The sequence below is a fragment of the Suillus plorans genome (genome assembly GCF_016647745.1).
Source record: "Suillus plorans strain S12 chromosome Unknown HD556scaffold_2, whole genome shotgun sequence".
Lineage (NCBI taxonomy): Eukaryota > Fungi > Basidiomycota > Agaricomycetes > Boletales > Suillaceae > Suillus > Suillus plorans.
This window is the reverse complement of record NW_024537386.1, coordinates 1662625-1687538: the sequence shown is the minus strand read 5'-3', so window position 1 is coordinate 1687538 and position 24914 is coordinate 1662625. Positions and strand designations below refer to the sequence as shown.

The 24914-nt window shown below is 46.8% G+C and overlaps 13 protein-coding genes across 13 annotated transcripts; 7 read left to right on the top strand and 6 right to left on the bottom strand.

Annotated features, from left to right (window-relative positions):
• Positions 1–93: 93 nt before the first annotated feature.
• On the bottom strand, positions 94–2041 carry HD556DRAFT_1261288 (ribonucleotide reductase small subunit). The gene is made up of 6 exons (XM_041299050.1): positions 1830–2041; positions 1595–1775; positions 1469–1533; positions 768–1419; positions 470–719; positions 94–418 (listed from the first exon to the last, which is right to left on the bottom strand). Exons 1-6 carry the CDS (start codon positions 1887–1889, stop codon positions 397–399), a joined length of 1230 nt encoding a protein of 409 aa, XP_041167390.1. The 5' UTR covers positions 1890–2041; the 3' UTR covers positions 94–396.
• A 313-nt stretch (positions 2042–2354) lies between these two features.
• Positions 2355–3997, top strand: HD556DRAFT_351933 (ribonucleotide reductase small subunit). Its single transcript, XM_041310356.1, has 3 exons — positions 2355–2667; positions 2717–3368; positions 3418–3997. The coding sequence occupies exons 1-3, from the start codon at positions 2503–2505 to the stop codon at positions 3660–3662; spliced, it is 1062 nt and encodes a 353-aa protein (XP_041167389.1). The 5' UTR covers positions 2355–2502; the 3' UTR covers positions 3663–3997.
• A 78-nt stretch (positions 3998–4075) lies between these two features.
• On the top strand, positions 4076–5313 carry HD556DRAFT_1428918 (Brix-domain-containing protein; the record flags this gene model as incomplete). The annotated part of the gene is made up of 7 exons (XM_041304765.1): positions 4076–4078; positions 4132–4321; positions 4379–4488; positions 4538–4670; positions 4724–4979; positions 5024–5094; positions 5150–5313. The coding sequence occupies 7 exons, from the start codon at positions 4076–4078 to the stop codon at positions 5311–5313; spliced, it is 927 nt and encodes a 308-aa protein (XP_041167388.1).
• Positions 5314–5380: 67 nt separating this feature from the next.
• HD556DRAFT_1325181 (peptidase M18) lies at positions 5381–7281 on the bottom strand. The gene is made up of 8 exons (XM_041301507.1): positions 7057–7281; positions 6944–7005; positions 6797–6896; positions 6542–6746; positions 6270–6486; positions 6134–6220; positions 5664–6080; positions 5381–5614 (listed from the first exon to the last, which is right to left on the bottom strand). The coding sequence occupies exons 1-8, from the start codon at positions 7186–7188 to the stop codon at positions 5422–5424; spliced, it is 1413 nt and encodes a 470-aa protein (XP_041167387.1). The 5' UTR covers positions 7189–7281; the 3' UTR covers positions 5381–5421.
• A 129-nt stretch (positions 7282–7410) lies between these two features.
• Positions 7411–10871, top strand: HD556DRAFT_1428916 (WD-repeat-containing protein; the record flags this gene model as incomplete). Its single annotated transcript, XM_041304764.1, has 13 exons — positions 7411–7446; positions 7495–7605; positions 7654–7919; positions 7969–8278; positions 8329–8700; positions 8753–8933; positions 8983–9080; positions 9133–9330; positions 9392–9565; positions 9614–9832; positions 9882–10013; positions 10066–10515; positions 10569–10871. The coding sequence occupies 13 exons, from the start codon at positions 7411–7413 to the stop codon at positions 10869–10871; spliced, it is 2850 nt and encodes a 949-aa protein (XP_041167386.1).
• Positions 10856–12044, bottom strand: HD556DRAFT_351781 (uncharacterized protein). The gene is made up of 4 exons (XM_041310355.1): positions 11518–12044; positions 11401–11461; positions 11274–11346; positions 10856–11216 (listed from the first exon to the last, which is right to left on the bottom strand). Exons 1-4 carry the CDS (start codon positions 11934–11936, stop codon positions 11044–11046), a joined length of 726 nt encoding a protein of 241 aa, XP_041167385.1. The 5' UTR covers positions 11937–12044; the 3' UTR covers positions 10856–11043.
• Positions 12045–12151: 107 nt separating this feature from the next.
• On the top strand, positions 12152–15601 carry HD556DRAFT_1325173 (fungal-specific transcription factor domain-containing protein). The gene is made up of 13 exons (XM_041301506.1): positions 12152–12382; positions 12431–12507; positions 12564–12591; positions 12642–12927; positions 12989–13000; positions 13054–13647; positions 13701–13710; positions 13762–13853; positions 13908–14016; positions 14070–14297; positions 14348–14553; positions 14600–14731; positions 14784–15601. The coding sequence occupies exons 1-13, from the start codon at positions 12258–12260 to the stop codon at positions 15459–15461; spliced, it is 2577 nt and encodes an 858-aa protein (XP_041167384.1). The 5' UTR covers positions 12152–12257; the 3' UTR covers positions 15462–15601.
• Positions 15600–17251, bottom strand: HD556DRAFT_351592 (uncharacterized protein). The gene is made up of 7 exons (XM_041310354.1): positions 17133–17251; positions 17061–17081; positions 16856–17008; positions 16687–16808; positions 16542–16634; positions 16098–16493; positions 15600–16050 (listed from the first exon to the last, which is right to left on the bottom strand). The coding sequence occupies exons 1-7, from the start codon at positions 17154–17156 to the stop codon at positions 15738–15740; spliced, it is 1122 nt and encodes a 373-aa protein (XP_041167383.1). The 5' UTR covers positions 17157–17251; the 3' UTR covers positions 15600–15737.
• Positions 17252–17517: 266 nt separating this feature from the next.
• HD556DRAFT_1225043 (Golgi apparatus membrane protein TVP38) lies at positions 17518–18563 on the top strand (the record flags this gene model as incomplete). Its single annotated transcript, XM_041296988.1, has 6 exons — positions 17518–17680; positions 17729–17937; positions 17989–18069; positions 18117–18252; positions 18311–18374; positions 18425–18563. 6 exons carry the CDS (start codon positions 17518–17520, stop codon positions 18561–18563), a joined length of 792 nt encoding a protein of 263 aa, XP_041167382.1.
• A 62-nt stretch (positions 18564–18625) lies between these two features.
• Positions 18626–20065, bottom strand: HD556DRAFT_351588 (uncharacterized protein). Its single transcript, XM_041310353.1, has 3 exons — positions 19831–20065; positions 19529–19775; positions 18626–19466 (listed from the first exon to the last, which is right to left on the bottom strand). The coding sequence occupies exons 1-3, from the start codon at positions 19975–19977 to the stop codon at positions 18700–18702; spliced, it is 1161 nt and encodes a 386-aa protein (XP_041167381.1). The 5' UTR covers positions 19978–20065; the 3' UTR covers positions 18626–18699.
• Positions 20066–20145: 80 nt separating this feature from the next.
• HD556DRAFT_1325156 (uncharacterized protein) lies at positions 20146–22176 on the bottom strand. Its single transcript, XM_041301505.1, has 2 exons — positions 20542–22176; positions 20146–20491 (listed from the first exon to the last, which is right to left on the bottom strand). Exons 1-2 carry the CDS (start codon positions 22001–22003, stop codon positions 20403–20405), a joined length of 1551 nt encoding a protein of 516 aa, XP_041167380.1. The 5' UTR covers positions 22004–22176; the 3' UTR covers positions 20146–20402.
• A 308-nt stretch (positions 22177–22484) lies between these two features.
• HD556DRAFT_1225359 (phosphoprotein phosphatase) lies at positions 22485–23601 on the top strand (the record flags this gene model as incomplete). The annotated part of the gene is made up of 6 exons (XM_041297005.1): positions 22485–22781; positions 22836–22867; positions 22927–23100; positions 23121–23260; positions 23317–23435; positions 23500–23601. 6 exons carry the CDS (start codon positions 22485–22487, stop codon positions 23599–23601), a joined length of 864 nt encoding a protein of 287 aa, XP_041167379.1.
• Positions 23602–23843: 242 nt separating this feature from the next.
• On the top strand, positions 23844–24772 carry HD556DRAFT_1428908 (1-Cys peroxiredoxin; the record flags this gene model as incomplete). The annotated part of the gene is made up of 6 exons (XM_041304763.1): positions 23844–23939; positions 23994–24200; positions 24251–24343; positions 24394–24488; positions 24542–24545; positions 24611–24772. 6 exons carry the CDS (start codon positions 23844–23846, stop codon positions 24770–24772), a joined length of 657 nt encoding a protein of 218 aa, XP_041167378.1.
• Positions 24773–24914: the final 142 nt, after the last annotated feature.

Sequence of the window (24914 nt, the reverse complement as noted above, 5' to 3'; positions counted from 1 at the left end):
TATAACCAACCTCTTAAAGTCAGTATAGCCGTTACTTCGTGTAACGTATTATGTCATCTACTATCGGAGAAGTTTATGAACACGATGCCGAGCTAAACGGTTTCCAATATCAAATATTTATCGTGCTATGTACTTGGGAACCGCAGTTGAAATAGTCCTGTACAAAAGCATTTATGGTACTACAAAATCAGGTTGACATAAAGGCTCAAGCGTCCAAGCAGACGATAATCAATTCGTGCAGGTATGACTACTGATAACACTAAACATTACAGAGGGTGAATAATAATAACATATCTAAACGAACATGCAGAGGTTGATTTGATGAACATATGGGCGTGGTATAGTGCATACGGAGAGTTGAGTATATGTAAATAAGGGAACGCGGGAATGGCACATCTAGAAGTCCTCATCCAACGAGCTGGATGAAACATTGTCAGACAAGGTCTAACAGAAAGATGGGCGAACTCACAAAGCTTTACTCGACACCTGATCGGTCTTAGCATTCGTGTGGTTGACGTTCGCCTTTGAGTAGTCCGATACACGCTTTTCGAAGAAGTTGGTCTTCCCCTGTAGCGATATCATGTCCATGAAGTCGAATGGATTTGTGACGTTGTACACCTTATCGTTGCCTAGCGACACCAACAAGCGGTCTGCGACGAACTCGATGTACTGGCACATGAGCTTGGCATTCATGCCAATGAGGCCGACAGGGAGAGCATCTGGAGAGACGGTCAGCGTGAGATGGATACGATGAAGCAATGACAAACCAGTCAAAAATTCTTGCTCGATGGCGACAGCTTGGGTAATGATATACTTGACAGTCTCAGGGTGCGGGCGACGCTTGAGGTGGCTAAAGAGCAAGCAAGCAAAATCGGTATGCATACCCTCATCACGGCTGATGAGCTCGTTGGAGAACGTGAGACCAGGCATGAGACCACGCTTCTTAAGCCAGAAGATGGACGCAAAGGAACCAGAGAAGAAGATGCCTTCGACGGCAGCGAAGGCGACCAAGCGCTCACCGAAGGTGGAACGGTGATCAGATATCCACTTTAGTGCCCAGTCAGCCTTGCGCTTGACACAAGGAATAGTTTCCATGGCATCAAAGAGATATTCGCGCTGGGCAGAATCCTTAATGTATGTGTCGATGAGAAGTGAGTAGGTCTCCGAGTGAATGTTCTCCATCATGATTTGGAAGCCGTAGAAGCACCGGGCCTCAGCAGCCTGGACCTCGTTAGAGAAACGTTCAATGAGGTTTTCATTAACAATGCCGTCGGATGCAGCGAAGAAGGCAAGGACGTGTGAAATGAAGTGACGTTCGTTGTCATTAAGACGGTTGGTCCAGTCATGTGTGTCTTTTGAGAGGTCCATCTCCTCGGCAGTCCAGAATGATGCCTCTGCTTTCTTGTACATTTGCCATATCTGGTAAATTGTTAGAATGAAGTTAACAAGATGATAGACAGCAACAAACCTCGTGGTATTGAATGGGGAAAAGAACGAAACGACGCTTGGATTCTTTGAGCAGAGGCTCTTCGCCTGAAATGAAAAATTAGGTTGAACATTAATTCACATTCACAAACAAAATTAAGGCACTAACTTTCAGGTAGGTCAATTTCGCCGACAAATTTCTTGCGAAGTTCTTCAAGCTCGTCCTCAGCGTCTTGCGAGTCCGGCGAGACTGAACGCTTGCGATCATCGATCAAAACAGGAAGAGTATCCTCGTCATCTGATGGCTTGGTTGGTGAGTCTAATGAGATATTTGCTAGGGCTGCAGCAGCCTAACGATTCAATAGCCGTTAGCTGGCACACGGTTAACACAAAAATGGATGAACCTTCTTGCTTGGTGTTGGAGCAGGGGACGATACACGAACTGGTGCAAGAGTAGAAGCCATTGAAAGTATAGGATGATATGTACTGAGATGAAGAAGATATCGCAAGAGATGGAGGTCTGGCAGAAAGAACCAACCGAGGTTCAATTTAAACGGTTCAAATTGTGGTTGTGGTTATTTGTTCCACTCAACATTACGCGACGCGTTGTTGGTTTTTGTAGACGTGCCACGAGCGCGAATATTGATGTTTCATCAAATTCTATTATTAGCCAAACCAATCAACTTAGACCGCTTCTCACGTCTTCACCTTGTTTCACATCGTCCCTTGTGGTCCATGTACACTGCACTGACACAGATCTTTAAAATAACAGGTCAATGAGCAATCCGCGAGTGGATATAATCGGATGACCCAAAAAAAATCAGTCACGTACATCACATGATTACGTGACCTTTCAAAGATCCGTTCAGTACTCCACCAGTAGGTGCAAGCTTTATCTCTATGTCTGACACACAAGCGCTCGATTGTTTCTTTGTCACATCTATCCAAGACCTTTCAATCGAGGTGTGTGGTTATTGTTGCTCACAGGCAAGCCTTAATTAGAGGCTATCTCATGGTAGGAGACATCACAGCAGAAACTTTCTCTCAGCGACCCATTCCTCTACTCTGAAGGATGTAATGGTATGGACAGCTCCGGTACAACATACGAGAGTGGAGTTTCTGAAGGGGGTACGCTTTTTTGACTCTGCGTGTACACAAATCTCACCAGAGCACACAGAATATGAACCGCTCCTCATGCCTTCTCAACGGCGCTTTGTCCTTTTCCCCATACAGTATCATGATGTGAGCAAATTTCCTATTCACGGTGGTGGACTTAACCGACGGCGTATAGATCTGGAACATGTACAAGAAAGCGGAGGCATCTTTTTGGACTGCCGAAGAAATGGATCTTTCGACAGACATCGTGCATTGGAATATCCGACTAACTGCAAATGAACGCCACTTCATCTCACATATTTTAGCTTTTTTTGCTGCGTCCGATGGCATAGTTAACGAGAATTTGGTTGAACGTTTTTCCAACGAAGTCCAAATCCCAGAAGCTCGATGCTTTTATGGTTTTCAAATCATGATCGAAAATGTTCACGCCGAGACCTATTCGCTCCTCATCGACACACTCATCAAGGATGTCAATGAGCGCCAGTATCTTTTTGATGCTATAGAGACCATACCGGCCGTCAAGCGAAAGGCGGACTGGGCATTACGATGGATATCTGACAAGGAGGCGACATTTGCTACTCGGCTAGTCGCCTTTGCTGCAGTTGAGGGTATCTTCTTTTCCGGCTCGTTTGCATCAATATTCTGGCTCAAAAAGCGTGGATTAATGCCCGGGCTCACATTCTCTAATGAACTCATCAGTCGTGACGAGGGGATGCACACCGACTTCGCTTGTCTTTTATTTACCCATCTCAAGCGAAGACCGCATCCGGATGTTATACAAAAAATCATTACAGAAAGTGTCCATATCGAACAAGAGTTTTTAGCAGGCACGTCGTTCAGTTGTTATCTCAGGCTGGTATTGACTGTGCACCGCAGATGCTCTTCCGGTTAGCCTGATTGGCATGAACGCAACCATGATGTGCCAGTATATCGAGTTTGTCGCCGACCGTCTTCTAGTGTCGTTGGGGAATGACAAGTTCTACAACTCCACCAATCCTTTTGATTTTATGGACATGATTTCTATGCAGGGAAAGACAAATTTCTTCGAGAGACGCGTGTCTGACTATGCGAAGGCACATATCAGACAATCGCATACTTCGGCGTCTTCAAGGCTGTTGTAAGTTTCCCACTGTGTTATTCTAGAACACATGTCTCACTCGACAATCTAGTTCTCTTGACGAGGATTTCTGAGCTTCCGTTCCCTTTTTATCGCGATTTCAATTAATAATATAGACTCATGCCCAGTTCAATCACGTACCTAATATCCTATTCTACAACCACCATATGGCTGTCTGTGCTTGTAACTCCCTACTTAATCTTTAGCATTTTACGCAGCTTACGATCATATGTTTATATATATAGGAGTTTCTTTCGTCGATGGTCTACGTAAGAGCTCTCGACGAATATGTTACATACACTCAATAGGTTTGACCCAGGAGGCGAAATCACGTGATTGGTAATTTTCAGAACAGCCTAAGATTTGGGTCCTAATAGCAATAAGTTGTCCATAAACCCTTTGATTGTCGACGGGAAGATGGTAATGCATCCAATTCCCTTGTCTACAGCTTTCACAGTTGACAAGGATAATAGATTCGGCGACAAACGCGCGAGCGACGACAATACATTTACGCCAAATCCCTCGAGGCTCAAGAACGTCAGACTTATGAGCGCAAACGGCAGCTCAAGGACGCACTTGCATCGGGGAAAAAACTACCCACTGAGCTCAAGAATGACGCAAAAACACTGGGAAAGGACCTGGCGTTTGACGAGGCACAAGAAGGTGAGTTGCAATCATCTACGGTACTAAATTAGTGTATCTACCAGGTCTTTTGATCAGAGCCGTCAACGCACATCGATAGCGAATACTCGCGAGCTGGTATTCAAGACCCAAAAATCATTGTAACAACATCAAGGGACCCAAGTTCCAAGTTGTTGCAGTTCGCCAAAGTATGTCGTGCAAATATTCGTCGCCCGTTCCTATTGAAACCTTGCAAAGGAAATGCGGCTCGTTTTCCCCAACTCGCATCGAATCAACCGAGGAAACTACGTTATAAAAGAGTTGGCGGATGCTTGTCGTGCCAACGACATTACTGATCTCATTGTTCTCCACGAACACCGTGGTGTTCCTGGTACGCAAAACTAGAGTCAGTTCCATCTGTGCGCTAATTTGAGCATCATACAGATGCTATGATTGTCTCGCACTTCCCTCATGGACCTACCGTCTACTTTACCCTGCACAACGTCGCCCTACGGCACGACATAGGCTCATACAAGTCCTCCACCGTCTCAGAACAATACCCACATCTCATCTTTGAAGAGTTCACATCTAAACTCGGTGGACGGGTACGAGACGTGCTAAAATTCCTGTTTCCTGTACCGAAAGAAGACAGCAAGCGTGTGATGACGTTCTCGAATGACGGCGACTTCATTTCCTTCAGGTGAGTGTATTGGGAGGACATGCAGCAGATACTAACTTGCGCAGACATCATGTTTTTGTAAAAGTAGCTCGGGATGTCCAACTGGCGGAAGTTGGGCCGCGCTTTGAGATGAAACGTGAGCGCCATCTTATTGACTTTATTGGTAGCCAACTCAATGCTTGAATCTTTAGCGTATGAGATACGACAAGGCACTATAGAACAGACAGAGGCAGAAAGAGAGTGGGTATTGGCACATTACGCGAGAACGACTAAGAAGCGCAGTCTGTTATCGGGACCTGCGGCACATTCAAGGGCAGATTCAGATCGGACATCGAGTAAACGACAAAAGCGATAGCATATACATTTATACATGCCCTCGAGTTCAGGTTCCTTTCAATGTATGTGAGAATCCCCCAACCACGTGAGCGATGTATTGTAAAGTGCAGCCCATTGCAGATGTGAACTAATCTACAGTAAGAGTCTTATCTAGCTCAGTAAAACCTTCAAAGAATGAGGTAAATAGGTCGATCGCGTTTTGGACGTCATGAGAGCCTGCAGTCTCGCGAATGGAGTGCATAGACAACATGGCATTACCGACATCTACTGTGCGCAAGCCAAGCTTCGATAACATCGGTCCAACCGTCGAACCACACGCCCTGGATGTTGATGATTAAGAGAAGCTTCTAAAACTAAATGAATACTCACATGTCGTTTCGAACCTCGTACTCCTGGACCTGACCTCCTTTGCGCTCGACAAGTTTCTTCACAACGAAGGACCCGATTGCGTCGCTGGCATATTTCTGTTTTGCATTGGTCTTGATGACAATACCTCCGTTCATAGTCGGCTGATGGTTGTCCTCGTGCTTTGAGGTAAAGTTCGGGTGAATGGCATGACCCATATCCGCCGATATGAGGAACGACCGAGCAACAGACTGTGAGTGAAGCGCAGGAGTGGGAGATAGGCGTTGCAGAAGCGAGGGGATCAAGGAAGATTCTGCCCCAGATATGGAAACGCTGCCAATTTCCTCATGATTGAAGAGGGCAATGCAGTTGACGTTGCCTTCAAGAAGATTGAAATTGGAAGACGAGACATAGGTGGAGATGGCATCCACAGCGCAGAAGCTACGATTGTTTGCTATTAGATACACCACGGGTAAGAAAATTCGAGGACGCACGAGCAAACCTGGTTGTCCATGCGAGGACTAAACATGAACTCATTGTTAACGCCCCCCAAGACAGAAGGTTGGGTATCATATAAGTGCCTACGGAAGCATCAGGAATCGACCAGGTCTGGGGAGCTCTGGGACGCACAATTCAAAATCATGGATCTCTTCAGGAGAAACTGACAGTTCGTTGGCAATGACTGAGAGTAGGGCTGGGTGATGATTTCCCTGGATACTAGCAGCCGTCGCGTTTGATACCTTGTCATCTTTGGACTTTTTGTTCAAAGTTTCCGCGACAAGCCCTAGGATGGGTACAAATTCTGTCTCCTGGTTGAACTTCAAATTGTCGTTGACATTTCTGTCCACTGAACTGGCCATAAATTAGCGTTCACACTCTACATAATCACGGAATGTACGGACGGTGGATGGCAAGGGAAGGAATACGCAGGAGAGGTCGGTCAACCTTGATAAGCTTTGATTGAAAGGTTCCATCTTGCTGCGTGACCACGACTCTCCCGGCCAACGAGAGGTCTCGATCGAACCAAGAGTGCCAGATACCTCCACCATAAGTTTCTACTCCAACCTGGAGGTACCCGGTCTTCTCCCGCTTGGATATAGGGCGCACCTGTGCGAACCTTAGATATTTACAGATGAAGTGTGGTAACTAAATCACACCCTCAAATTTGGGCTATCAACGTGTGTAGCCACAATAGATAAGCCCGCGCCCTGCTTCCAGTTCGGTGGAATCGTAAAAGCAACTAGTGAACTCTGATTACTGTAATACAGATCAGAAAACATAGAGTAACTAACGAGTAGACTGACCGGGTAAAGTAGTATTTCCCTCGGGGTTGCAGAGTCTTCTCCCAATCGTCGGCTTCCCTGATCTACGCTGTTGTTTCGAGACACTTGAATTCGATGTATGTGGTCCGACTCACCTTCTTGAATCCAGATGCTTCCAGTCGTACAGATGCATTATGTACGGCGTGAAAAGGAGTTGGTGATGCGTTCACGAAAGCGATGAAGCGTCTGGCTGCCTCAGAGCTCGACTGAGAAACTTGTAGCATCATTACTTGGATTAAATGACAGTTTGAATCTGAAACTAGATTGCCTCTCGAAATATTCGATAGTCGGATCGTCCAAGATGTCTTATGTGCAAGGTGAGAGGCAGACGCATCGCGAGAAGCCTTAGCTTGATAGATGTGGGAATAGATTACCAAATTTAGGTTCTCGCATTTTCTGCCTTGGTCCGCTCAGATATGGGTGACCATAACGCATCGTGAAGCACACAGATGGTGCAAAGCTACCTGCGGCACGGGCCAACCCAGGCATGAGGCATCTTTATATCTATTGCACTCGCGCTCACAGTCAGACAGGCTTTTGGTCTGATATGCAGCTCAACCTCCAACTCACTATATGATGGTAAACTAGCATATGTCCCAGCACTTGAGGACGTGCTTGTATGGGATATGAAGAAAGGGCAAATGGTATGCGGATAGTGTTTTAAGTATTGCTGTCTGCTCATGTGTAGCCAGCTCTCGATGTGGCATGAAACAGGACACAGATCTGAGGTTACTTGCATGTGTCGTTCTCCTCAAGAAAACATTTTTGCGGTGGGCTACGCTGATGGTTCAGTACGCCTTTGGAATAGTGCATTTGTCTCCGTCATTGCAACATTTAATGGACACCAAAAATCCGTTACTGCTCTCGCATTTGATGCACAAGGAGCCCGCCTTGCTTCTGGCTCGCAAGATACAGATATCATCATGTGGGATGTTGTAGCAGAAGCTGGTCTCTACCGGTACGTGATATCGAGTGTTGTACGAGTTTTTTCTTTACCCTTCCTCAAGTTTACGAGGCCATCGCAATCAAATCACAACCATACAATTCCTTTCCGAGCCTGAACTTCCTTCCACCTCGACTGGTTCACGCTCTCATATGCTACTCACGACATCAAAAGATACGTTCATGAAGTTATGGGACACTTCTACTCAACATTGTGTTCAGACAATTGTTGCTCACCGCTCTGAGGTTTCTTCCCTGGATATCGATCCAGAGAAGAACTTTATCTTCACTGGAAGCAGTGAGGGCGAAGTTAAAGCATGGAAAATCGACCACGAATCACTGTCGCAAGGCTTAGTGGAAAATGAGGCAGGCGAGGCAAGTAACGATTTTGTAACCGTTGATTCAGAATTTCATTTTGTGTATAGGTCGCAAAGATGATCCATCCTGTTACCAGCCTCCCGCTCTCGTCACGTCACCGTGTATCTCAGATTTTATTCCATCCGTCACAACCATACCTTGCTGTTCAGTCACACGACCGATCCATTGAAATCTTTCGTATCCGAACTGAGGAGGAAATCAGAAAGAAGCAAGCTAGACGGAAAAAGCGTGCAAAAGAGAAGGGAAAAAGCAAACAGAAAGGGAAAGATATCGATGACGCCGTGGAGGATGCTATGGATGTTGACCAGGAGATCAACGTGATTGACCTTTTCACGCCTTACCTTGTGGTTCGAGCAAGCGCAAAAGTTCGATCCTTCGATTTTGGTTCCAAGGAAGCTGTATCGAAACCTGGTGTTCAGGTTCGTATCAACTTGCTCGAACACTGTACGACTCTGACTTGTCACGCCGCAGCTCTTTGTGGCATTGTCGTCAAACGCCCTTGAAGTGTACAATATTCCACCCCCTACGAAGTCCAAGGAAGAGACACCTGAAGCCACTCGGATGTTTTCGGTTGATCTTCCCGGACATCGTACAGATGTGAGGACTTTGTGTTTGAGTGCAGATGACCAGATACTTGCGTCAGCATCTAATGGTGCGTCCGCGTCAGTGGTTTCAGCGCTTCATTAATATGTGTATGGAAGGTTCCTTGAAACTATGGAACTTGAAAACGACAGCGTGCATACGCACAATAGACTGCGGCTACGCTATTTGCAGTACATTCCTTCCTGGAGACAGACATGTAGTTTTTCTTTTTTCCCCTGAAAATGTCACGCTGATTAGGTTCCCTCCAGGTCGCTATTGGAACGAAGTCAGGGGAGATTCTAATATATGATTTAGCATCTTCGGCACTCACGGAGACCGTGAAAGCCCATAGCTCCACTGTTTGGTCGTTGCATGTTCGCCCAGACGAGCAAGTTTTGGTCAGCGGTAGTGCTGATAAAGAAGTTAAATTTTGGGAGTTCGAGCGTAATGTTTTTTCCAATGACGAGGTTAGTGTTTCGTGGTTCAGACATGCGCTCTGCAATCTCAATCACGAATTAACATATGCAGATCAAAAAGTCGATGACGTTAAATCACACACGAACGTTGAAGATGTCGGATGAAGTCCTGTCTGTCAGATACAGCCCGAATGGAAAACTATTGGCAGTAGCCCTACTGGACTCCACGGTCAAGATTTTCTATCAAGACACCCTAAAGTTCTTCCTTTCTCTATATGGTCACAAGGTAAATCCCAGAGTCCTCTGTGAACACGAAGTCTCAACGCCTTTTCAGCTGCCTGTATTAGCAATGGACATTTCGGATGATTCAAAGCTCATCGTTACGTGCTCTGCGGACAAAAATGTGAAGATCTGGGGCCTCGACTTTGGTGACTGCCACAAGTCAATATTTGCTCACGAGGAGAGTGTCATGCAGGTACTCTTTGAGCGAAAGTCACATTACTTCTGGACTGTTGGCAAGGATAAGATGCTCAAGTATTGGGATGGGGACAAGGTGAGACCCCTTCTTTTTCCCTTGAGAATCATTTTCAAGTCTCGTGTAGTTTGAGAACATCCAGAAACTTGATGGTCATCACAACGAGATTTGGGCATTGGCTGTAAGCAACCATGCCAAATTTGTAGTGACGGGCTCGCACGATAAGTCCATTAGAGTTTGGGAGAAACTCGACGAACCAGTAAGTTGTACTGCAGTGATATATCCGGTACCATGCCTGACTGTGAGCCTAGCTTTTTCTCGAGGAAGAGCGGGAGCGAGAGCTTGAACAAATCTATGAGGACGGGATTGCAAACGCACTTAACCGTCCTGACATATCCATCGTCAACAACGGCGAAGCTGATGAGCAACCCTCTGGGGAAGCAGCTGCGGTCACCAAGCAAACTTCGGAAACACTCATGGCGGGCGAACGTATTATAGAGGCGTTGGACCTCGCTGATGCCGAGCGGGCTGCTTTCCAGGAATATGAAGAGAAGGTTGCTCAAGCCGGTTCACTAGAGGCCGCAGGGATGCAGCCACCGCCTCGAAACCCCATTCTCGCAGCATATGACTTAGAACCTGAGGCATACGTCCTACGAGTTGTCGAGAAAATATCCAGTACTGCTTTGCATGACGCCCTGCTAGTGCTACCATTTGACAAGGTAGTTTCGTTGATGCGCTACTTGGACCTATGGGCACAGAAAGTAAGCTTTTGTTTGAATTTCCCCCCAGATACATCCTCTGATGCATTACGAAGGGGTGGAATATTTCCCTCGTCTCTCGCATATTATTCTTCCTCTTGAAGATCCATCACCACCAGATCGTGACTAATCGTGTCATGCGCACGGCGTTAATCCCGTTACGCGTCCACTTACGCAGGTCCCTGCGCCGCGAGAAAGATACCATTGGATATAATCTGGTTGCATTACAACATCTTCGCCGAAGAACAGAAGCAGAGAGGACTGCCCAGTTTTATGAAGAGGAAGACTTCGATGAGGAGAAAGTTCGCGCGAAGATCGCAGAAGGCAAAAAGAGAAAAAGGGTTTCCATCAAAGCTTAATTGGTGGGAATAGTTCTAATGTCGTACTCATAAGTGTCTAGTGGTACAAGTGTCAGGCAGACAGTTTTCTGCGCAACGCTGAGTGAGTCAGGATTTGGCGGTCTGTGGCCCCCACAAGTCAGTATCCCTGTCGTTACTGTTCAGTTGTGCAACCCCTCTGGCTGTATGTTACTTACCAGTTATCGGGATCTGTTGCTTGTCGCATCTGCACGGTCAGTACGCCTTCATCCAAACTCGCCAGTTCGCTGAATGCCGCCCTGGTGAGGTCGACGTGACGAGACCCTTTTGCACACCCAGCACAAGTGTCCACGACACGAATAAATATACACGTCTTGCCGTTGCAGACTAAAATTACAATCGAATGTACCGTGACATCAAACTCAGATGAAGTTTGCAACTCACGTTCAATAAACTTGAAGCATTGTGGCTTCGTTGTCCAACCATCCAAGGTGACGGCGCCCACGAAGGACTTGTCCTGTTGAGAGTTATTCTTAGACTTGATCACGGCTGTATGCACACACATGCTTACTGTTGGTGACCACCCTCCGTTACTCCAACAACTGGGATTATCTAGGTCATGGCCAGTATACCTGGCAAACATAGTTGACCGTGTCATATCAACTGCAGCGCAGGCGAGATCACATACCAAGTTATGGTGACACCCTCCGAAGGTCCCTTACCCATACATCCCGCAAAGATAGAAGCCAGGCTTGAGACCACTGTTCCTAAAAATCCAGTGGATGTTGTTGTGTTTGAGGTTTTTGCGTGCTTTTCTCTGTATTTTGATGTTCTGAGGCCGGTAGATGTGTCGTTTTGGGGCGACCTGCGCAGTGCTCTGTGGAAGGAGTGATCTTTGTGACTTGACGCGAGATACTTGTAGTTCAGATTGGAGATATTGACAGGTTCCCATCCGTCTCTTGGATTGAAGGAGTGTGATTCAGGTAGGTAGTGTGCTTTAGCGTATCGGCTGTCTCGTATGCCCCGTGTGTTTGAAATATTCATGATGGCTGCTTCGACCAGCGAAGCAAGGACCTGAATTGTGAAGGCGATTGCAAGCCAGCGCATGTTTATAGTAATATGAGTGAATAAAAGGTTACAAATGTATGGGCGAGAAATGGTGATGTCTCCTGCGATGTCGATTGTTGTCAAACTTTGAATGAACAAACCTCTCGGCGGACGCGCTGTTAGCACGTGACTTTTGATTTCTTGTTTGTGCATTCACGTGACATAAATCGTGACAGCTAGGTGACTAACACACTGTCTCGGCCGCCGGATCCCCCCTTTGCTTAGACTATCTTAGAACAAATATCTTGAAGTTGTTTCATTTTATCATTCTTCGGTGACCAAGTCGGACTTCTAACTTTAGACCGCGTTTTAGTCGCATCTATGCCAGCGGACACATCGAAGAATTCTCTTAATGCTCCCCGTCGCACATCTCGCAAAGTAGCCAATGAGGAGGAAACGGAACTCAAGCGCGCTCGTGGTGAAATCTCGTGCGCAGAGTGCAGAAGGTTTTCCCGCTCTTCGAATCTAAAATTTCCCTAATTTATTGCTTGAAGATTGAAACTGAAATGCGACAAGAAAGTACCATGTGGCTCTTGCGTTCGTCGAGGCTGCCCAACCATCTGTCCAAATGGTTGTGTTTAGTTATCCTGCAATAAATCAGCTCTAACATCGTTGTCACACCTACAGGTAGTCTTTCTACTGGGCAGGGTACTCGGTATATACCATCTTCTACCTGTACATTCGATCGTGCTGAGTCGTTATTAGTTTCGTCCTTGCAGATACAGAACACCTGCATCACAAGATTGTGGAGATGGGCCAGCGAATTCGACAACTCGAGGATGCACTATCCATTTTTCAAGGCGGTGTGTCTGAGGAGGTTCATCCGCTGCTCGCCGAAGATCTACTTTCCATAAAATTTGGACCAGAAGCTCCGAAGTCTAGCAATGATGCTACATATGAAAGCAGTAGTGTCCCCATAAATTCATCCGGCACTTTAACTATCGGCAATGGAGGAGAGTCGAATTACTTTGGGCTTTCTGCAGGTTCAGAGGTAATGCCACTTTTTCGCTTCCTTTCGTGAATGCTTAGTCACAGTAACTTGAACCCAACAGACCTTGTTCATGGTATGTTGGCTCAAAAAAAGCTAGAAACAGTTAATTTTATCGCATCCTGGCAGGCTGGCGCTGAAATCGATAGCACTTCATCCTTGCAACCAGACGAGCTTCCAAGTATGTCTGCGGACGTATCTCGATTGGAGTCAAGTCTCCCCTTCAGTTTGACTGGTATTCCTGACCATGATCAGTGTCAAAGTATCCTGAGCTCATTGTTAAGCCTTTTACCACCGTACCCGCGGGCTAGTGCACTCTGCGAGACATATATGGAGCACGCTGCTTGGATATTTCAACCAATCCGACGAGAGGAACTGATTGATGACATCCTGTCACCTGTTTACGCTCTTGCTCAGGAAACACAAAGTAACACATCTGAATCTAAAACAGAGTGCCCTGAACACACTATTGCCGCGCTCTATATGGTCTTTTCCCAGGGCGCTCTCATGGACTTGACTTTGCCACCATGTAACCAGGAAGCAGAGGACTACTTCCATCTTGGCCGTGTAGCATTATCACTCCGTTCTGTTTTCGAATCGCCAACTATTCACACTATTGAAGCTCTGGCTGTAATGGGATACTGTTACAGCAACAGAGGCAAGCAATACGCGTTACACAGCGCGTGGTCTGTCATTGCACTTGCCAGCAAATTAGCTCAAAGTGTATGTTCATTATTTGACCCCGTCGAACATGTCATTGACCGTATCTTTTTCAGATGGGTCTTCGTGAGTATCTGTCTTCGGCCTCGTTTTCATCAGCCTTCATTCCTTGCACAGACCGGGACCCTTCTCGATTTAATATGAGCCCGAAGGTTGTTCAGCGTCGACGTACTCTATTCTGGGAAATCTTTTCTGCGGATCTCTTTCATGTGAGTGATATTTATATTTCTTGTACTTTTACATGGTTTTGACGATGTGGTTAGAGTCTCACTCTGGGTCGTCCTCCATCAAACAGGTTATCGTACATAGATTGCGAGTTTCCTGAAGACGAGACGACAACTATGAATGATCAAGGAGAAGTCGAGGTTGGGTGTGAGTTCTGACTGTTGCCGCTCCTATTTCGCTGAATCATTCTACTTTGCTAGTTTGGCGATGGAAGCATGTTTTCACAAGAGACGTATTCTCACAAGTCACAGAATTAACGCTGAGCGCAGAACTTCCAAGTTACAGCACTATCCTAGAACTTGATAGAAAAGTTCGCGAGAAAGTCTTACCTCCGCCTTTAAACCTTTATCTTTCTAGCGTTCAAGACAACTACACTACTCCATCAGCTTATATTCGTGGCCGCATTCTTTTCCAGTTTAGAACGACGAGTGAGCCCCCTAGACGCAACGACCTTCGGTCCTATCTGACGTCTTTACAGCGATGTTGTTCATTCATCGTAGTTTTTTTGCACAAGCCTTGCTTGACTTTCCCACAAATCCTCTCCGCAGTCCCTATGCTCCATCATTCCTTGCTGCATACCGTTGTGCCTCGGCAACGATCAAGACTACTGTCCTTAACTTCCAAATGTTCCCGGACCTCTTTATGCGTTGGTGGACTATCTGGAGCCATCTGTTGTCCGCGGCTGTACGTAGTTGGCTTAGTATATGGCGTGATACTCAAGTAGGCACAGGTAATTGTGGGATCCATTGTTACTCGAGCACCATCGACGACTATGGCTCCTGCTGCATGGCAGGAATTGAACCTTGCAGTAGAAATATTTTCACGGGGATCAAAGACATCAAGTCGCGCTCGTCATGGTTTGGTGCGCATCATTCAAATTTTACTGCACTAATGGAATTCATGCGATTTCTCAGGCTATCCTAAACAAACTCAAACTGAAAGCCTATCAAGCGCTTGAAAAATATCGCAGTGGAGCGACATTTAACAACCAAGGCAGTCTATCCTCCCTCCTTCCGGAGGTGGGAGGTGATGACGAACTTACCATGTTTGGTGGGCAGACTCGTGTCCTCGTCACCAAGATCCTTTCGCAGCAGAACCGCAAGAAAGTACCATCGTCTGTTGCTCTGTCGGCTGCAGATCCACTGCAATCCACCACGAGTACCCCCTCGATGTCTGACGATGGTAGTCCAGATTCCATTCCTGACGTTCATCCCACGCTTGTGGAATTTTTGAAAACGCATCCTCCTTCATTGATGCCACATCCCACATTGGGCACAAGGAATGCATTTACAACCTTCCAAAATCAATGGGATGCATTTTCTTTGCATCCTCCACTCGAATTCACGACACCAGGCTCCGCGCCTGTGATATATCCCTCCCCCATCCCCCAGACATCTGAGTCAGTCTCGTCTTTTCAAAGCCCCCTTCCACAATCCAATTTGTTTGATCCAACGAGCATGAGAGTAGACGATGATCTTGCTGACCTTCTCCTTTCTGGAGAGTCAGGTATGGATGAGCGATGGAGATCGTTCATGCGGGATTCTGGAATTTGGGATGGGTCCCAAAATTATGACCTCATGACGGATATCTAGAGATTTGCTTCTTCCTCGCTAATTCAGTTCTCAAGTTATCACATATATTTGAAACCTCTTATTTATAAAGCGACTCCGGTTCTGTACTCGATAGTTGTCATTTAGGCCCACCCATACAGTAATTTTTAGTCCACAAACCAAAGACCGAATGATTTGCAAGGGAGATCGTGAGTAAGTTAGTATTGCCGTTCTCTGCGACCTCATAAAGACCACCGCTGAACGCTGAGTTTTCTACCCAAATGGATGAGTGGGATCTGAATAGGCCATCTCAGATTATCATCGCCTTCCACGATAAAAGTCTAAAAAAGCGTATTTGTCCTCCCATCCAAAACCGACCCTTTTCATCTTGCCCATTCTCGCTATAAGTACAGCGCAGACTTCGGCAAGCCCATCAGAACGTGGCTCGGGGACCACCTCGTTGACTATGAAAAGCTGAGAACTAGGTGATTCTGAGAGCGGAAGTTGGCGGATTGAGATAGATTGTGGAGAAAGACTGGTGCAAATTTGCAACAGATGTCGCAGGGGGTTGAGCGTAGCAGCCGGGACCGAGTGCGACAAAGAGGGTTGTGACGCTGTGGGGGGATCATATCTGGAACTGGTTAGATACAACAAGACGGGTGTTGGAAAGTGATTTACCTGACACACATCAAGAACATGTTGTAGCCCTTTGTAGGAACACTTGCGCCATTAAAGACATCAGCGAATCGAAGCAGGCCCCTGCCATTGCTAGTTGTGCATTCAGGAAATACTACAACGGGTCTACGAGCTGAGCGACGGATATCATCAAGACTACGCAAATGCACAGAGGAAGGGGCCGATGGTGTTTTGCCAGTTGAAGATATCATTTCCAATAAAGACACCTGACGAAAGCCGCGAATGACTTCTGGTGAGCTCAATACGCGGTCAAAGGAAGATATAGCTGCGGATCCGGTCCCTGTCTTTCGTCCTGGAGTGTACGATATTGACGATGCATCTCTGACAGAAGACGCTGCGGGTGCATTTGCAACAGGCAACACAAATAATGGGTTGTATCTTACAGGACTCGTCAGAAAAAACTGCAAACACAATCGAGCATCTTACTTGTATGCCAGCCAAAGGACTTCTATCCAAGACGACCAGTTTGATACTATAAGGTCTCCTGCTCTTGGATTCCACTTGTTCTCAGGAATTTTTCTGAAACTCTTTGTGAGCACTGTCTCAAAAATCAACCGAACATGACGCTGACCCTCTTTTTCGAACAATAAGCTCCGTCGACACTGACCAAAATCCTATCACATAGAATGCTAAGCGCGCAAGCAAGACGGTGCCTAGCCACGAGATTACATCTTGTAATGGCGGAACAGGACGCTGTTTCCTTGAGCGAAATTGTAACTGTGAACTTTGCAGTCACTCACACAAATAAAGCCGATCACATGAACTAGGACAAAATGAATCGAAATGAGCACGATGATCACGGCAGTCCGTGTTACAGCAACGACCGCTCTGATGGGCGTCAAAATGGTGACGAAGAGGTCACGTTCCTGTGGTGGAACTGGCGCAAGAAAAGGCTGAGTACGAGAATGAGCTACTGCTTGATAAGTTGACTGTGCAAGTACTAACCTGAATACCAGTTCCAGGATCCTATGAAACAAGAGGTGAGCACAAAGCAAGCCCGACAGTTGAATTGATTACTCGGAAGGAAGAAAATTTCTCCATCCAGCTACTGCTGCTACTCTACCACAGGCAATGCAGGCTGGTGGTGTGTTGGTGACTGGTATAGCCCACGACAACAAATAAACATCCGGCTCACTTGCTTTGCCGTATTTGGTATAGCTATGCTTTACTCGGGTCGATCGTGCACGAGTATTACATGATAGTAGTCGCCCCCTCTGTTCCTGCCGCCTGACACAACCCTGCAATCACCAAATTCTTCTTTCGCTCAAATATGTTAGTCGCACTCACGAGTGGGGCTCGTTTTGTCAAGGGCCTCCTACAATCAGCTAGCTTGAGGTATCAAAAGCTCAGTCTAATTGGAAAGGTGACGTCAGACAATGTAGTGTTCTCTTGTCAACTTACGATGTTGCTGCAGGCTTTGATATGGTTCATCCTATTCTTCTATCTCTGCTCAGCCGCATTTATTGTTGTGATCACTCCGGCTCGCATTGCTCAATTCACATACGATTTCGCTCAAGACATCCGACATCTTCCCTATGGGTACACAATTCTTATCGTTATGATGAGTAAGTGCACTTTCATCCAATGAATTCAAACATACTAATTCCCCTCAGTCGCTGTATCCTTCCCCCCATTTATTGGACATACTACGCTCCTCAACTTGTTCGGTTTCACGTACGGTTTGCGAGGCTTTTTCCCTGCAGCATTTGGATCACTGGCAGGCTCTGCAATAGTTTTTGTTACTCTTCGGATCATGTTCAGCAAGAGGCTGCGTTCATGGACTTCCACTAATGAGAAATGGCAGGCTCTAGAAGCTGTGATAGTCAGTGTGTTCATTAGCCTCGGCATACTTGCTTACCAGAAGACACTACAGCGAACAAGAGGCATGCCCTTGATTATTCTCATCCGTGTTTCTTCATTTCCACCGTGGGCTTGGTCAAACTCATTATTCGCTGTAAGGTTTTCGAGTTGTTTGCTGGTTTAGATCTAACTCCTTATTAGAGCATAGCGCCGGTCTCATTGTTCCAGTTCTTCATGGCGACTTGGTTTACCCTCCCGAAGGCTATGGTTTACGTGTTCGTCGGATCTCGTATTGCTAGACTCTCAGACGGCGAACAGAGAAATCATATGGATACCCGTAAGAATACATGTCATGGCATTCCGCTTTCATTAATGCATGGATTCGTGGCGTACAGAAACAAAAATTGTCAACGGCCTTCTAGTTGTCGGCGGTATCTCGATATCTGTTTTAGCCAGCTCGTTCGTGTCTAGGTCACCACCATTAATAGCAGACTACTTACCCTATACAGGCTGGTCTATCATCTCATGCAGAAGGAGATCAAGCGTCTACATGACAGCCCGTCGGAGCGTGACGAACTCGCTGCAGAGGCACTCGAGGCAGCAGAGGAAGCGCCTTTGTTGGGATCTGACTCTTTGAGGTCTCCGTAGAGTTTAACACCCACTCCCTTGATGAGCTTACTGCAGTGGAATCTGTAATCAATTACAGAACACCGAACTAAGCTAGCTTTATGATCACTACACATCTCTAACTACAGAATGTCATGCATGCACGAATAATAGGTCGCTAGTAAAAGTGGAGGAAAAGCAAGGAGAAGCTGGCCCCAATCAGGAAAACAAGTATAAATATTCGACTGTCCTTGGCACGTCTACGTGCCTCTCTCAGCTGCACGTTGCCCTTTTCTACGGTAGATGTCGTCGCAATCGCGTCCTCATATAGTTGGTCAGTCAGCTCCGTTTGCTGTGTAAGATGCGTCATCAGTTCCATTTGAAGGTTACTGATATCCATCAATCGTGCTTCGGCTTGTTGTACGGACTCGAGCGTGTCCTGGACGGATCGAAGAATATTTGCATTCTCCGTCTCGAATTGAAGTATCTGAGACTGCGAAAGCTCAATATCATCGTCATCTCCATCCAGTTCACCTAATGATGAGGCGGGAGTAAGCGTTCTCGGTTGAGTAACAGGGCGGCCGCTCCCGATGGTAGCGGCGATCCCTGAGACCAGTGCTGATGAAGCACCTCCCAACCAGCTGTCGCCCCCTCCAGCAATGAGTTGTTTATGTTGCACAGGTCCCTTGGAGACGATATCCAAGGCCTCTTGCGTTGCATTGGATCCTAGAGTTCGCGTGCGTTCAAGTTGACGCTTAACACGTTCTTCCTGCATTTCTTTTTGATTCTGGCTGGCTTCTGTAAGACGCCTACTGAGATACCACGTTATACTGGAGTGGTGCGCCGCTGTGAAATCCGAAAGTATTGTTGAATTGTTGCTCTTCAGACGGGCGGGCAGGAAGCGTGTCAAGGGATTCACGTTACTTGCAGCGAGCTCAGCACGACCTGTAGAAAACAATTAATCATCAGTGGTCGTTTCAAGAACAACGGCAAGAAACAGACCGCACGCTTTTCGAGTGTCTCCATTTCCTTGACTCTGTCTGCGCACCTACTGAGAATGACACGTGCCTGCAGGTCAACCTGGTCCCGCTCCTCGTCTGTGAGGTGACGTATTCCCGACCACGATTTTGTAGAGTCGCTCAGATCGATGGCAAGGGAACCATATCGCGAGAGTGGCACAGCATGTGTGTCTACACTCAGGTAAGGCTTCCGTATGCTAGAAAGCATACGCGTGAGAGTGCCAATATGGTTGAGCTGTGCAATTAGTTTAGAAGATAACCTCGACGTAAGACACATTGTTGCGACATACAATCGTATAGGCTTCCTCTAAATATTGTTTTCCAAATACATTCACGTTAGGGACATCATATGAGGCCTTGCGTCGTTTGCCTTGTGCGACAGCGCCTTTCGCTTGAAGGACATCTTTGAAGTCTGTGGTACGGTCGATGAAACCCATAAATAATCGCTGTACAACGACAGTACTAATGGGTGACGGTGACGGAAGATGAGCACAATTGCAACTATGTAGCGTTGACCAACGCAGTGGCCGCATGTTGCCGAGAGTCACGTGTCAATTTAAAGGTCATATAAAGGGTGGGAACAGCCTAGTTTTCTTTTTTTATCAACCACGACAAAGTTATATAGACCTCAGTACCGCTGCTTATACTTGCAGCTTTGACGGAAGAGGTTTTCAAACGCGTGGAATATTGATGTCAGATTGGTCCTTGTTTGAGGCGAATGGTACACTGGCTACTACTGCTTGCCATAGTTTTGAGACCAACAGTACTCGTAATTGGTATTACAATATTGTATATTTGCAATCTAAATTCTAGTATTCTAGCCCGATTGTACGAACTCTCAAAAGCGAAGTTTCATCGATGATCAGAGGATAACTCGTTTCGGTAGTTTATTGTTGTGGCGTAGTCGCAATCGTTGCCTATACCTCTCGTTGTTGCAGCAACCCCTTCTGTCTAATGATCACGTCAGTATACTTTTCAAGAGACCGAGACCGTATGCTCACAACAGTGATCTTCGTCCGACCTTATCAGGACCCTACAATGTGTCATTTCCGCTAGATCAAGAACATCCTGTTCTTTGACGTGTAGGCAGTTGATAACAGCCACTTCATTAATCTGCCTCGTTTGTGGCATTGTGGGTGACCCTCGATCCTCGCTTTCGTTTTGTGGCAGCCGGCTCTTTGTAAGGTTCACGAGCGCACTTCCAGTTAGATAATTGCACCAACGGAAGTCAAGACGAGCGAGGTTTGGGCAATGCCCGGCATCCCCGTGTAGCAGCCGCAGTTGTTCATCAGCAATGTCACTGTCGTGCAGACGAAGTTCCTCTAGTTTCGGAAGGAGCTCGAAACATCGCACGAAGTCGATGCGCTGCATGTCAACATCATAGAGTTCTAGAAGCTGAACACAAGGGGAAGACTCAAGAAACCGGCACAAATGAGCGCCAGAAGGCATGTGGGGGCGTGCGAGAAGGTCGGATGAGCAGCGCAGGTGGATCTGACGCAGTGCAGGTGTGCGCATTGTCAAAAGGATTCTGTTCACTTCAGGAGAGACGTGGAGTGTCAGTGATTTCAGATGAGGAAGATCCACAGCACGTTGGATATCACTGTATGTGCGTGTTCCTGGTTTAGAGAGCTCCAGAGTGAGGTCCCTTAACTCTGGTAAGGCCTGCAACATTTCGATCCAGTCGGTAGCATTTATGGAGGGTACGAACAACGTTGAAGAGGAGAGTACAATGTGCAGTTTCGTGACTTTCATAAAGTTGTTCCATTTCGGAAGATTCGGTTGTTCGATGAGCAATCGAGATAGACGCGAAGCGTCTTGAAGAGATGACATATTCACAGGATCTCCCTGAGATCCCTCCATTTCAGTGATAACATTGAGTTGCCTTAAATCAGGCAACGGGAAATTGCAGCGGCGAAGGACGTAGTTCATCGTTGTGGAGTCTACAGATTTGATGATAAGGGTGTGCCATTGCTTGGAGCGAGGAATGAGTAAACTCAAAACCTCCTCCAATGATGGTGACTCGAGAGGGATATCCAAAGTTATATGCAATGGCACGTGTTGAACTTTACTCAACCAAAACACCACTTTGCTGGTCGGATTCCCCGATCTCAAGTCAAGGAAGAGATAGGACCATACACGAGGAAATGCTGCGGCTTTCCTCCAAGCTGAGCATACTTGAGAAACAACCACAGGCGCACGCGTCCAACCGCTTTTAGCACATATCTCAAATATGCGAGCTAGTAGCTCAGGAGGTAGGCGGCGAGCAAGAGTTAACAATGAGCGGGCCCGATGTATATTTTCCCGGTGCTTGTCCTTCTGCAAGCGGAGGCGCTCCAGAACAGAATACAATAGGGTCATTTCGCTGTCCAATTCCTGGATTGCCTCCTCATCAGCCATCATGGTCTGATGGATCAAAAGAATATCGTCTTCCGTGGGTTCGCGAATACATGATACGCAATCCATCACGGAAATTAGAGGTGTCCTGCAAGTTCAAGAGTGAGTGTGACGTCCCAGCTCGAATACATTTAAAATTACGACGCACGGCGACACGGCGACATCGTGATACCAGCTACGATCCATGCACATCTGGCAAACCCCAAGCCTACCCATCGGCAGATTCTCGTACGAATATCGGCGTAAAGCTTGCGCGTGACCGGTGACCGGTGACTTTGTACCCCGATGTGTTTGTTATTGTTTTTGTGACCTTTCTGTATCGTACACGACCTAGTCGCCATTTCACCTAGCCAAACCCCGGAAGGTAAGCCAATATTGCATGTTTAGTACGCTATGATGATTCAGAGTGGAATCTTCATCAACCCGCACAACCCATTAATGTTGCTGGGTCGAGTTGGAGACTATCAAGTGTTCTAGATACTGCTGACGCTGTTACTGCCAGTCAACTAACATCATACCAAGGCTAACAATATCGTGTCCAGAACTACCCATGGACCCACGTCGAGCTCGCGATCCGCGCTTGGCACGCGTGGACCCGCGTTTGCAGCGAGGACCATCTGCTTTGCCTACTCCCTCGCCCCAACAACAAAGTGGGTCACTACAAGGCGCGACACAATGGACTGCAAACGGAGCATATATGGCTTCACAGTCCATGGTTCCCAATGTTCTCGTGCAGCAAGTTGATACAGCTTCCGAGAACGCCATCGCTGGCCCCTCGGCAAACAATGCAGGATCTTCTGCATACAAACCCAGACCACTTTTTTGCGTCGTGTGTGCAAGTAATCAAGTGGGTTTGCGTTCTTAGCAACAATCACGAAAAAGTCTTACATGATGTTTACAGAACCGTTCCATGGAAGGTCATCATGTCTTGCAGTCCGTACCACAACACGTTTTTAACATCATTCATTTCATCTAATGCCAAAAACATGAAGGAAGGCCGGGTACCGAGTGATTTCTTACGGAACGGGCTCTGCCGTGCGCCTACCTGGACCATCAATAGACAAGCCTAATATTTATTCGTTTGGTACACCATATAACTCAATATACGAAGAACTCAATGCGAAAGACCCGAAATTGCAAGTCCGCTGTATCGCCTTATGGCTCGAGTCTGACGAATTCATTCCAGGTACACCGCAAATGGACTTCTGCAGATGCTTGATCGTAATAGGCGGATAAAGCTAGCTCCAGAACGGTGGCAGGATAGCAAGACAGTTGCAGACGTAGTTATTACATGTGAAGAACGTTGCTTTGATGCTGTTTGTGATGGTGGGTGCCGTTGGCACCGGTTTTTAAATTCGTAGCTCACTTATATGTTCTCCCAGACCTGCTCAGTCGCGGTGGCGATTTCAATAAGCCCGTTCATATCATCAATATCGAGATCAGAGATAACCATGAGGAAGCGCTCATTGCTGGAAAGGCGATGCTGGATTTGGCCGCTGCAGTACGTTTGCTTTTGTATCTTTCCACGGATCATGGTTCTATACTCATTTGTCGCGAAATTTTAGATCGAAATCTCCCAGGATATCGACGAAGATATCGATAGGATACTGCAGGTGCAACAGGAGCGCCACCCCCACAGTCTTTTACACGCTATAGCTTTTTACTAGTAAAAGGATTCGCATCATGGGACCCTACGTCGACTTCTGATATGGTCATGTGTGTATTAGGTCAGGCACTCAGAATCCACTTTTATCACGCTCATGATAGGGTGATATATACCACCGCCATCCTTGCATCATCTCAGCTCACTGTTCTCAGCCGTGGGAATTTAAGACGCAATCTCCCCCCATATTATAAAGGGGTTTTGAATCTTGATCTGCGCGCTCCTTTATCAGCAATACACCATACAATGCCCTCCCTTCGCCTCGGAAATATCGCCCCTGATTTTGAAGCAGAGACCACTGCTGGACCTATCAAGTTTCACGAATGGATCGGTAACTCTTGGGTGAGCGCATCTCGCGGGCGATGAACCTCGGGATATTGACAAGTAGCCATCTAGGCGATTCTCTTCTCTCATCCCGGAGACTTTACACCCGTCTGCACCACTGAGCTCGGCGAGGTCGCTCGCCGCGCTGGTGACTTTGCTAAGCGCGATGTTAAACTCATTGGAATCTCTGCCAATGGCCTCAAAGACCACAGCAAGTGGGTCGAAGATATCAACGACTTCGGCGCGAGATACGGACCAACCAACGTGGAGTTCCCCATCGCACGTATAGCTATATTCTGATCGATACAGTCTTTAACATCACCGTGTAGATTGCCGACGAGGAGCGGAAAATTTCCACCCTCTATGATATGCTTGATGAGCAAGATGCGACTAACCGTGATGCAAAGGGTCTTCCCTTTACGGTATGCTCAAACATCAGTCGAGTCTCTATCGTAATTTAACCCACTTGAAGATCCGTACTGTATTCGTGATTGATCCCAAGAAAGTCATTCGCTTGACTATTGCTTATCCGGCTTCTACCGGACGAAATTTTGATGAGATTCTCCGGTGAGTCTGTCAAATTTTTGGAGTCGCAACCTGACATAAATAACTGCTTCCAGTGTCGTAGACTGTGAGCATCATGGCATGACTATTTGGCACATACTCACCCAGCCTATTCAGCTTTGCAGCTTGGCGATAAACACCGCATAACCACGCCAGTCAATTGGAACAAGGGTGAAGACGTCATTGTCCACCCTTCCGTTGCCAATGATGAGGCCAGGGTGCTCTTCCCCGAGGTCACATTCCACAAGGTACGATTGTTTGATATCAAACCCGTTGCTAAATATTGACGCACCTCTACTAATAGCAACCCTACCTACGCACAACACCCTTAAAGGTTAGCGAATAAAAGTAAGATGCCGGACGACGTGTGATATCTGTGTCATTAATCCCAGTTCCGCGATCAGCCCAACTGAGATAATATGAGATATG